The following is a 12,501-nucleotide window of genomic DNA, read 5'->3' on the forward strand; positions in this document are numbered from 1 at the left end:
GTTTTGACAAGCTAAAGTGTCTTAAGTATTGACGTTACATAAAGCAAAACAATTATTATTTTAATTATTATATTGATTAAACATAATAAACAGTAGTATCTGAGCCATTATTATGTGTAGGACCACAGCACACCATTGCTGTAGATAAGTATCTCAATTTTACTGAGTGAAGTTAAAGTACAGAGGGGCTAAATTATTTGTCCAAGATCTTGTGGCAGACTCAGCAGTGAAAATGAGAATCCCCCAAAACTATACACCCGGAGCCATAGGTGGTTGTATCATACCTGCAACTGTTGGTACAGAACATTGGCTGCAGGGCTTGGATAGGAAAGAACTGCAAGAGAGAAATGGTACACTGCATTGAATTTTCCAGTCTGGGATTTGCACTAGGAAAATGCAGTTAGTGCTTGTTAAATCTTCATAGATCTATAATTATATCATTTTTTTCCCCTTTTCTTCTTTATTTGGTCAGTTGAGTAAATAAGTGCTGAAGTTTACACTTCCTGTGGCTTCCCTGAGATGTTTTCTGATGCCTGCTACATTTTTTTTTCTCCTTCAATGGATTGATATGCCCTCAGGATTGCACCTTTTTCAAACCAAGACTAGAGATCCTGTGTAGTCCTCATCATCTGGCACTTGACCAGTTTCTAAGCCTAGGAGTTTTGGGGTGGGTTAAAGGTTGTAGGAAACAGATGGAAGAAGCTAAAAGGTCTCTAGCAAAGAGGTAGGCAAGCAATCAGATATGCATAAGACAGGTTGCATTCAGATAAACATATTTTGTCACTCAGGTTCTGGTTTTGGTCATATAGAATGGCTGTTGCTGTATGGTACTTCTGGGCCTGCTGAAACACTTGGCAGTGGCTGCTGACTGACTTCGAGCAAGGAAAGTTGTACACTTGCCACCGCTTCCACCATAGCACATCTGCATCTGTGAGCCTGACTGCCAGTTCCAAAATCTCTGTTGAGGGACAGGCTGCAGCACTTGATCGTCCGGCTTCATGTTTCAGAAGAAGTTACAGGCTTTGCTTTCTAGGAACTGCCATGCTCCCTGTGAGCAGCAGTGTCATTTCTGCTCCCTTTCTTGCTACCAGCACGGGAGCTGGGAGAAGATGACTTGTGGCTGGTTGCTCGGGGGCCTAACAGGCCATGACTGCTCTGTGCCCGCAACACTCGCTGGGAGCACTTTCTGCAATATCTCAAACTGACAGTTACTTGCTTGTCTCAGGGGTTTTAAATCCTACCCTCAATATGCCAAGTTCAGTCTCACTCCTCAGGTTGAGGCTGTCGCCATGTCTGTACACGCATTTTTGAGTCTCTCAGACCTCAGCCATCACGACTGTGAAGCAGTCTGCTCTCAAGCAAACCATGTATGATGGTCACCTCCTCCATCCTAATTCCTTAAGGCTTCGTTTTGCTGACTGGATGATAATCATAACCGGTGGTAGCAATCCCAATAGGTTTACACATAAGCTATCCTAAAGCACTTATCTAGGGGGATGACAGTCAGACATGACCTTTTCAGAAGCTGTTTACCTGGCTAGTTTTTACAGACTTTCGTATATATTGCAAAGTACGGGCCCAGTCTGGCAAGCATTTATTTACAGGTGATTTTACCCACTTGTTTGTTAATAGAGCAATTGTGTTTCTTTTACAAGCACCAAATATCCTGCATAAAGAAAGACATTGAGTTTTTCATTGTTGTTGTTTATGCTTCTCACTAAAAAGTTTAATATGTAATTTTTCCATGTCATGCTGAGTGGATATACGTTTCCCATCTTCTGTTTGGGCAATATCAATAAATAGCGCATTAACTTCTTTAATAACCGATTTTCTATCTTATGTTTTCAGAGGCAACAATATTAAGCTACGATGGAAGTATGTTTATGAAAATACAGCTCCCTGTTGTGATGCACACGGAGGCAGAAGATGTTTCTTTACGGTTCAGGTCTCAGCGAGCTTATGGCATTTTAATGGCAACAACTTCCAGGGAGTCTGCCGATACCCTCCGGTTGGAGTTGGATGCAGGACGAGTTAAACTAACGGTCAACCTAGGTAACAAACTCTTCCTCCAAGAAATTAGCATTTTCTTTGCATTTTTCTTTTTGCTTGCAAACATTTACAAAACAGCCCGTTTTAACATTAAAAGTAAACTGAAGCAATATATAAACACGTCAGTGCAACATTTGCATATGCACACACACACAAACACATGTCCATTATTCGTTTGTTTATTTATTTATTGCATTTTTGTGTTCTTTATTTAGTCTTAACATACTCCATCACAATATTTTTGTACTATCGTGTGCTCTAAAAAGAGAAGACTAGTTCATCAGTGGCTCTTTTAGGCTAAAGTACTTCTCTTCATTGTGAAAGATTGGTCTCCCTCCTCAACTTCTCCATGGTATCAGTTCCACTGTTTAAATAGATAAGCAGAAACAACGTGTATGTGGGTCAGTTCAGTTTTGTATCCACCAACTAATATACAACAGATGTATATATCGAAGAATATCTAGTTTTAATGCTGAAAATGTTTCATTTAAGTATGATTTCCACTGATGGATTGCTTGGTCTCCTTTTTTTAGCCGTCCAATCTATAGTAAACCCATCTTCTCTTTTTTAAACAATTCTGTGGTGGTATTTCTGTAGTATCGAACGATAACACAACCCTTCAATGCCCAAAGACTGCGGCCCTCAGCAAACAGCCATGTGAACACAGGAGGCACAAACCCTTTTACAGAAGAAAAACAAAGAAAAAAAAGAAAGAAAGAAAGAAAGAAAATGGTTTTGTGGTTTGAAATATGATGGATAAAATGTTAGGCTAGCACTTCCTCTAGTTAATTAGTAATAACAATATGAGTAATAATAAAATTGAAGTGCTTTTGCAGTGCTTACAGATGCAAGTCAGGATCTGAAGGAGTACGCTTAGGGAAATGCACATTCAGTGAAGTCAGCCACATTCTCTGGAATGATCTTTTTAAAGAGAAGTGTAGCTATAACCCCGTTATTAAGTAATCGCAGATAAGACGATTCCCAGAAAGCGTGCAAAATCCCACCTCCCTTTCGGCTCCACGAGCCAACACCGCTGCCTGCACGCCGTCCCGGCGCTCTGCTCTGGCAGCGCGGTGTCCCCGCGTCCTCCTCTCCCGCAGCGCCCCCTAGTGTCGCGCCGGGCTCCTGCGGCGAGCGGCAGCGGCGGCGGTGGCTTCTGTACCAGGGGGTGTGCGGCGGCTGCTCCTTGGCTGTTTGCGACCACTTTTCTGATGCGGTTGACGACACATGGCAAACTCAGCTATATGGCAACAAAATCTAGGTTTAATGGTGTATCTGTTCCTCAAAGGTATAGAGTGGGAGTAGATGTACGAACCAAGTAGGCTGGTGTAGATGTTTATTTTTTTAATGTGTTAATAAAGGCAACCAGCACAGTACAGGTTAGGTCATTTTCTTTATATATAAAATAACCCACTTCTTTCAATTTTTGCCTGCTTAAATAGTTGAAGAAATCCATGCATTAATAATACAATTTCTTCTTGCCCTTCCCACCATCTCACCCTCTCTTCTACTTTTTTATTATTATTATTTTTTAAGGAAATAGTCTGAAAATAGTGTTTTCCAATTATCAGTTTTACAGACATGATCATTTTCTCCTTAACATAGCTATAAATGCACTCATTTGCCATTTACTAATTCTATACTTAAAAAGAAAGAAAGAAAGAAACCAGAGATGTGCAAAGCCCTGTTTGTAGGCCTGGGAAATTGGCTTTTCAGTTTGCTATTCAGTTGTAGTTCAGCCTTTGAGGTATATTATACAAGAGCAGTCCAAGGTGTCTGACTGAGGCCTGGCTTGCTCTATAACCCATTGTGACGGAGCACTTTCTAATTGCACTGAGAGAAATTACCTGTTCTTTCACAGATGGGGAAAAGGTTGCAGCCTGCCTCAATTAAGCATCTTTGACATTTAATCCGAATTTTTCACTTAGATTTGTCACCATGTAGCTTTGTTTGAAATTGGCCATTTTTACCCTATTTGTCGTTTCTATTTATAAAGATTTATCGCAGTATATCTGGGTTATAACAGTATGTAAAGACTGATGATATGGAGTGGCCATTTTTGCATGTGTCTGTCCCCGGAAGGGTGGACTGTGATTTTATTGGATGTCTGCAGCTATTACCTTGAAGGATAAATTTTCATTTTTCATCTATTCTTCCCCATCTAGACTGTATCAGGATTAACTGTAATTCCAGTAAGTGCCTATTCAAACTTTTTAAAATGTTATTCCACCATTATAAAATATGCAAACTAGATGAAAGTGATTATGGACAGTTTGCAAGTGCTTGATAATTTATTAATGAAATGTGATGATTAATTATCGATGTGTAAAAAGTCATCATATACTCTAGTGTGCATTTTTTGTCCTTCCTATAGAACTTCTAATTGGAATGTTAACAAAGGAGTGATTATACAGGCTGTAAATATATGAAGTAAATTCTACATATATGACGCAGTATCTACCTGTAGCACTGTATTCTCCTATCCAGGCTATTTTACTGACAGCATCTTATCAAACTTCTAACATTTCTGATAAGCTGTCATATCTTTTCCCTCTGGTCCTCCCTCTAGTTCTCTTGACATTTTACCTTCAATCTATGGTGAGAATGTAAGAACATAATTGTACACAGTATGAGAATTTTTATTTCATAATCTTCCTAGACAATTAACTGTATTAACTGTCTGCTTGTGAAACAATTGGCTTTACTAAGCCATTGCTTTTTGAGAACACAATATATTACAGTAAGGATATGATTAAGTCTGGGAATAGTTGCATTTCTATGATGATTTTTTACACAGTAATCATGTAAGAAACTTTAAATTGAACATTTTTTCTCTGTGATATGCATGTTTATGAAACAGAGGGAAACAATTGCCAGATGAATGGACTAAATTTTAACTTCTCTGATATTATTTGGATTAAGAGGCTATATTCTGAAAGGAGAAAAAGGACTGTGATTTTATTTTGAGTCTATGGAATTCCTGAATGGTGTCAACAAAAGTATTGATAGTAAGTATGGTAGATTTGAGTTTTGGGTTGTTTTTTCTTTCCCTTCCCAACAGGTTTTGCAGGCCAAGGATTGGCTTTATGGAAATAAAAACAAAACTAAACCATAAACTTTGAAGTTAGAATTTGTAGTGTAAATAGTTTCCCAAAAGTCGTCAAAATAACCTCCCCTAATAGCTTTATAGTCCTCAAATTAAAATAGGAGTTGCATTAAATTGGATTAAAAAGAAAAATTCTCTTGGGGCAGGTTTTTAAGCTGAACCATGCTTAAATCCAGACAGACTTTTCAATACAGTAAATGTTTGCATGACCAAGGCATGAAGATAACTTCATTGTATAAAGGTTAAAAAACGTTGTGATTCTTTTAAACTGTTCAGTTACAAAGGTGAATACGTCCATTAACGTCCACTAAGATCGTGAAAACATTTTGTTGGTGTCAGTTGTAGGACAATTATTTTTCTCTGGATCGAGTCCCAGTTGGAAGAAAAATTCAAAGTATAAGGCAAACAGCTTTTTAAACAGAGACTTAATGAGTTGGCCTGCTGCTACTAAATTTTTTTTTTTTCCATAGCAAATGCAATAATTCTTGTTCCTTAAATTCTTTAATAAAATCAGAAAATTATTTTGAAAAGGGATAACAGGGAAAAAAAAATGCTGGTAGACTCACAACACAATAAATCAATAGATTAGTAGATGTTTGGGTTTTACTTCTAAATCTCTCTTGAACAAAATGAGGTTTCATGAAAGTAAATTAAAATGTTTTGCAAGATACATTTTCAAGTAAATTTTTGATCAAAAGAGAGCCTGAAAATACAAAGTAATACCCATCCCATTAGAGGACTGCAAAAAGCAGTGATATGTTTACTACATTGAATTAGCAGTTACAAAATCTTCTTGGTCTCATACAAAAGCAGCAGAACTTCTCTGCAAAACATCCTTGGTATCAAATACTCATAAACTACCTTTCTTTACAGTTCGTTCATAGCGTTTTTGTTATTAGAAATGGACTTTCATGGTTAGTTCCATCTCCATTTATTGCTTGTGTACTGAACAGATTTCCGTAAGCTTTCGGTACCTGTCATGGTAAGTACTGCAATACTTTCTACCAGCATTCATTGTAGTTCTTTGACAAACAGGTAACATTTCATAAGCAGTTTCTGTGCTTTCATTCTGGGGTTATGAAGAATTATTGCTCTCAGCAGTCCTTAGGAGATGCTTTCTTATTAGACAATGTATTGGATTTCAGTGGACTACACAATTTCTTTTAAAGTAGTATTCAGAATTTGAGCCTCTTATTTTGTTATAATCTACAATAATTCAATAATTCAAGCTCTTTGTGGGTTTCAGTCCACTGAGAAGTGGATGTGTATCAATCCTGATTTGATGTTGATAGAAATAAACCTGTTTCTCACATTTAGGGTAGCTGTTCTCAGATTTTTACTTTCCTGATGCTTAGAAATCTTAATGTAATTTCACTAGTGGGAATGAAATAACGTTTTTTATAACTATAGTAGCAATCATACAGCTATGATCAGAATGACATTTTCTGGTGTCAACTTGAAGAAAAAGCCTAACAAATCAATCAAAAACTAGTATTTTGACCGGGAGACAAAAAGGAAGAAAAAGAATGTAAGCGCCTTGTTTCCTACAGTAATATGCATAACTAGTGAATAAGTGTTGCACCTTCTTTTCTCCCTTGAGTGTAGCCTGAAACCTATCTTTTGCTCACTGCAGATCAAGTGAGCAGCACTGTTGGCTGGTCAGAGCTCAGATTATGGTAACCATTTGCTCTACACTTTGTCACGATTTCACCTTTAGCTAACGTCATATGTTGCAGAAGAGGTGGCATTTTGTGGTTTTCCTTATATGAAATAAAGACTTTTTTTAAAAAAAAAATCAGAATATTAATAATATATCAAGTTACTACTAAGCTTGTGTCTGTTCAAAAACATTATGGAGACTGTTCGTGTCATGACAATTTTGAGGACCTGAATAGCATTAATACAGTCAAACTTTTTTATTTGGTGCTACTTTAAAATAATGATATCTTTATAAAGCCTGGAAACACTCAAAATTCCAATTAGAAAATACCATTCCTGAAATGCTGATTTTGTTCACCCTTAAATCATTTCGGTGTGTTCTTCAGACATTCAAGTTTACAAAATAAAATTGTCAATAAAATGAAATAAACAGTCCTCTTAAACTGCAATAAATGACATAAACATTTATGTCAGTGTTAAGACCAACATCAGAAGGAAAATGTACAAAACTGGCAACTATTGTTTCAGGTTTTGATTTCAAACATTCATTTATATGTAAGACAGAGGCGAGTGATGTTGGTTCAAATAACACAAATCCTTCTCATGTAGGATTGCTTGGCTCTAGGTGTTCCGTACAAATAATTCTAAGTTGATTACTGTACAGCTCTTATATAAAAAACTAATGAGCTAATCCTTAAAAACTACCCACAGAGAAATGCTTAAAAGACCATATATTTCTCCCTTGTTGAGAGAGAAGTAGTTTCTATTCAACTTTGAGAGACAAACACTGCGTAATACAATGCTTATTTAGATATTCAACATTTATTTAAATATTCAAATCTTAAGTTAACTTTATTACACCTAATAGAATGCTCACTTTTCTCCTATTTTTTTCCTATTGGATGCTGAAAGATTGTTCAACTAATACCATGCATATTGCAGGGCAACTACAGTACCAGTTCACTGCTACACAGCTTTTCTTCTGTAGGCTATGGGAGTAATCCCATGAATTTCTACTTATACTCAAATGCCGGTCTGTTGTTATAGATGACTAAGAATGGCAGAACACTGAGAAACAGAGCAGTGAGAACTTTGGCAGAATACGTATAAATATAATAAAATACTCCAGGGAAAGTACCATCTTGCTTTGCTAACTGGGTGTCTGCCTCTCCAAATTAAGAGCAATTGCCTGAGCTTTGAGACCTTTCTCTCTGGTAAAGTGCCCCTTCACTTGCTGAGTTTGTTTGCACTCCTCCTCCTGCCTACATAGTAACTATCCATTCTCCATGTCCTTTATTTTTTTTTCCATTTTATTTAGTTATTTTCTCACTCCATTTCTGTTTTTCCCTGTGGTCCTCTCTGGTTTCTTTCATTTGGACCATCTTTTCTGTACTTCAGTATTCTGCAGATGTGCAAACTACATATGGTTAAATTGTTCTGGAATACGTACCTTCTGTTACTGTGCTTTTTTCCTGTAAAGACAGCCTACAAAACCAATGCATGTCAAGGACCTACGTTAGGTTATCCACAAAGAACAGGAGAATTATGCGTTGAAAAGCCAACAACAGTGTTTAAGTGCAGCATATTTTCAGGCTACACATAGGTTTGGAGAAGTGAGAAGTCTTTAAATGAATGCCCTACAGCCTTTTGAAAGCTAATGCTTGTAAGAATGCTTTTGGTAGCAAAGTCGGGAGTCTTCAGCTGTGCTCTTTTGGCTATTACAAATTCAATTTCGATCAACAAATCACTGATAAAATTCCGTGCATTAACTTCTCACTCTCTGGTGACAAGAATGACTAGAATATGTTATTTCTTCCTTTCTTGTTGTCTTTGGCAGTGGAAAATCATTAAAACGATGCAACATTGTAGCTGCCTTTAAAATACAAGATTTTGTAATTGGTCTGTTTACTTATACAGTGCCTTCAAATTTTATCAGATGGTTTTGATCTTTCTTTGTCATTCAGTATTGTTGGCAGCATGCTAAAATATGCAAAAGATCTTTACCAGAGAGGCTACGCAGCATATCAATGGAGCACTTTCAATCTGAGTTCAATCAGGTATTCTCCTCTGTTTGGGGCATGACAATACTTTGCAGATTAGAAGACATAAAAAGGAAAACTATGTCTTCACTTACAGCCAGTCTCACTGGAGTATTTAGTTCCTCATCCTGAATCTCTGCTAATCCCATCCTGTTTGTATGTTTTCATCACTGTGTGAACTGAGGCTGAAAACAACTAGGTCAGGGAAAAAAACTTTGGAAACAAAGTTGCCTGAGAAACCACAGTCAAGTGGAGTAGAACAGTTATGGGACAGCCCATAGTTTATGCAGGCAGGCATAGAAGCCTGTTAAAAGAATCTTCTGGTTCCTTGTTCTCTGTAAATACAAGGTGAAGATGCCATACAGTTTATGCCGGGTATGATTTACTTCCTGGAGATACGATAGTACAGTCAGTGCCCTCTTCCCATGATCTTTCTGCTCACTTTTGGAGTAAAGCAGTGGCTGTTTCCTCACACTTGTAAACTGGTTATGCTTCCAGTCTATGTGAAGGACAGCAGTATTGCTTATGTCTGTGCTGCCTAGAAAAGCTTCATTTGTGTTTGCTTTTTCTTAACTAGCAGAAGTGGAAATTGCTGTTGGTCTTCTAGCAGACTGCCAATAAAATACAATTTCAGGTTCCTTTACTAGAAAATAGGTGTTTTTCTTTTCATGTGTATGTTTTTTTTTTCTTTGTCTTCATTCTCTTATCTATTCTCTTTCTCTCCTGTTAAGACCTACATTCTGGCTAGGGCACTTTAAATATATAATTAATTTAAAAGAATCCTCAGTAATTCAAGTATATAATATGAGCATATGTGTGGCTTTCTTAAAGCACAGTTGTGTGCTCTGTAATAGCTCAAAACAGTAAAAAAGTCAGCAGTAAAAAACTAAAGATAAGGTTATTTATGTGAATTTGAAAATTACTAGAATATGGTATAGAATACTCACCCTAACTACAAGCTGAAAAACTAATTAGATATGAGATTCAGACTTGCTCTTTAGCTCTACCGTGTGAATATTTTCAGAAACTTAAAGTTTTTGCTAAAAAAAGTATCATACTTTCCAGTTGTGATATTTCAGCATACCATTCAATTTTACAAGGTTGGATAGAAATAATTTCCAATTTTGTGTGTATGTTGGGCAACATGAGCCACAACTGTGGTGTGGATATATTTCAGTTGGCCCTTAGAACATTAACACGCTCCCAAAATATAATCAGTAGAGCCCAAGGGCGTGATCTGAAGTTCACTGAAGTTGCTCTCTCTGAAACTTGAACCTGAACCCTTAAAAGGGGGATAGGGAGCAAGAGATAGTATGACAAGGGAATGGGAAATCAAAATGCTTCAAGCATATAGCAGACCATTTTACCAGCTGGTACAAAGCAATCTTTGGGATGTGTGAGATCTATATTAATAGATGTAATAGAATTAATAAATCCAGATTTATATGAAAGGAGTTATCTTTAATACTAGCCCTATCAGACCTTTCATAAAAAAAAACCTTTTCTGCTGTAAACTCAACCTTTCCACTGTTCTTATGGGAAGAATCATTGGAAAGCAAGCTTTTAATGAATAGCAGGTCCAACATTTCTCTTATTCTACTTCTGAGAATTTCTTATGCAGCATATGAAAGGAAGAAAACTTAATCACATTTCAGGATTGGTGATTTAAATTAACCTCCCAATTTTTTGTCATGACAGAAGGTGTGCATTATAATCCATTCTCAGAGGCATAGTGAACAGTAATGTTCTCTTCAGGAGTACTGTTGCTATTATAGAATCATAGACTTACTTAGCTTGGAAAAGACCTTCAAGATCTCCAAGTTCAACCATAAGCCTACCAAGAGCAATCACTAAACCATGTCCTTTATTTAATGCTTTTTTTTTCTGGAGAAGAATATATAAAAGCTCACGTAATGTCAGGCAGATGTTAATAAACTGGTCTGTGGTGGCAGTCAACTCACAGTAAAGCTATGCTATTCATGGTCCCACAGGAATCTCTACTAGCATGTAAATGACTGGGCAAAGAGGAGGAAAGCTTAAGCAACCTAGTCTGGAGGGAGGTGTCCCTGCATATAGCAGGGGGTTGGAACTAGATGATCTTCAACGTCCTTTCCAACCCAAACCATTCTATGTTTCTACTGTTCTGTTTGCAGATGTGATTAGATACAATAGGAAAATAATAATAATTTTAAAAGCTGCACATAAGCGTTTTCTGAAGGGTTTCAGAATTCTGAATGACCAGATAGTAAACCAGTAGGTAGAATTCAATGTTAGTATGTACAACGTAATTCTAGAAAAGGTAACCTTAGTGGTTAGAACAGATTCTGTTAGCACTGGGCTGACAAAATTGTGCAGTCATTGTAAATGGCCTTTGTAAAAAAGCCCAGTGCTCAGAACTGACCAGAAGTCCCAAAGGATGTTAGTAACTACAGGAAAAGGGGGTAAGACCAGGTGGGAAAGCAGTTTCAGGCTACTGTGCAGTCATTGTGCATGTCTTGAATGCTGTGCGCGTTTTTAGTTTCTGCTTCACATGAGAAACTCAGATGAGAAAAATACAGAGTATCGGAACAAGGAGATTTCCAAGTATGGATGACTTATGTACATTGAGAGGCCTAGACTAGCTAGGAAAAATGTATTTTTGTAAAGATATGACTATGCAGCTAAGAAAAAAAAAAAAAACCTCAAGAAGTTAATTAGTATGAAATTGAAATACATAAAAACTTCATGTGGTAAGGCAGTTAGTGTAGCTCAAGAAAAGTATGAGATGATAGTCACTAGAATCTGTAACTTTTAGGCTAGTAATTACTATACAGTGGCAATTCAGTGGCCAAGCTTTTATTAGCCACTAATTGAAAGTTAGTACTACAGAAAGTGTAGCTGGACTTCTGGTCTCATCTGGCAAAAGCACTTTTGTGTCCTTAACAGTATTTAATGGAAAAATAGTTGCCAGTGAAAGGAAGACTTGCATTCCATCTCTCCAAACTTTGTAATCAGATTCTGTGAAAATTAAACTATTGCCACACAGATGGCAGTGGACGACACGAGTGAATATTTCAGTAAATTCTAGAAGAGAAAAAAAAAAAAAAAGATAAAAAAAGATAAAAATCCAGGCTACTTACAGTTAAAACCAGTCCAATAATTAAGATAAATCATTGATGAGTTCTGCTTTGTATGCACCTAACATTGTGAATATCTTTTTTAACTTAATGCCAAAAGCTCTTCAGCAGGAAATTCTGGTCTTCAGCTCTTTTAAAAGAAAATCATTGTTAGTATTCAGTATTAAGGCAAAATAACTGTAACTCAGCAGTGCACAGTTGATGAAGCTTCTAACTTTAAATGTAGATTGAAAATGCTATCAGATTTCATCTATAAATACCTTTATTCATTTTTCACTTTGTTGCTTAGAACTCTTTCGAAAGAATAATGCTGTTGTGATGCTAATTTATTAACGCCTTTGTGGAAAACGTTTAAATATGCTTACAAATTGCAATTCTGTGGAAAAATACTGCAGTCTTACTGTTATTGGATTACAGTTTTTCCAGTTAATAAAATCTTGGAGTTTTTTTCCAAATAAATCTGCCTAAAATATGCTAAAATCATTAATATTTTAGTTCACAAATCAATTAAGTATATTAATAATATGCTTGG

The 12,501-nt window shown here is 36.6% G+C and overlaps 1 protein-coding gene across 29 annotated transcripts in view; it reads left to right on the forward strand.

Moving 5' to 3' along the window:
- The window catches only part of NRXN1 (neurexin 1), a 650,659-nt gene that overhangs the window by 265,268 nt on the left and 372,890 nt on the right, over nt 1-12,501 (forward strand). For 20 of the 29 annotated variants that reach the window (XM_040696731.2, NM_001198975.2, XM_040696733.2 and 17 more), the window contains 2 exons: nt 1,849-2,052; nt 4,215-4,241. In XM_040696731.2, coding sequence (XP_040552665.1) covers nt 1,849-2,052; nt 4,215-4,241 — 231 coding nt within the window. The remainder of the gene's footprint in view (nt 1-1,848; nt 2,053-4,214; nt 4,242-12,501) is intronic. The other 9 variants (XM_040696737.2, XM_040696740.2, XM_040696749.2 and 6 more) reach the window with 1 other exon arrangement.

Source organism: Gallus gallus, chromosome 3 (genome assembly GCF_016699485.2).
Source record: "Gallus gallus isolate bGalGal1 chromosome 3, bGalGal1.mat.broiler.GRCg7b, whole genome shotgun sequence".
Taxonomy (NCBI): Eukaryota; Metazoa; Chordata; class Aves; order Galliformes; family Phasianidae; genus Gallus; species Gallus gallus.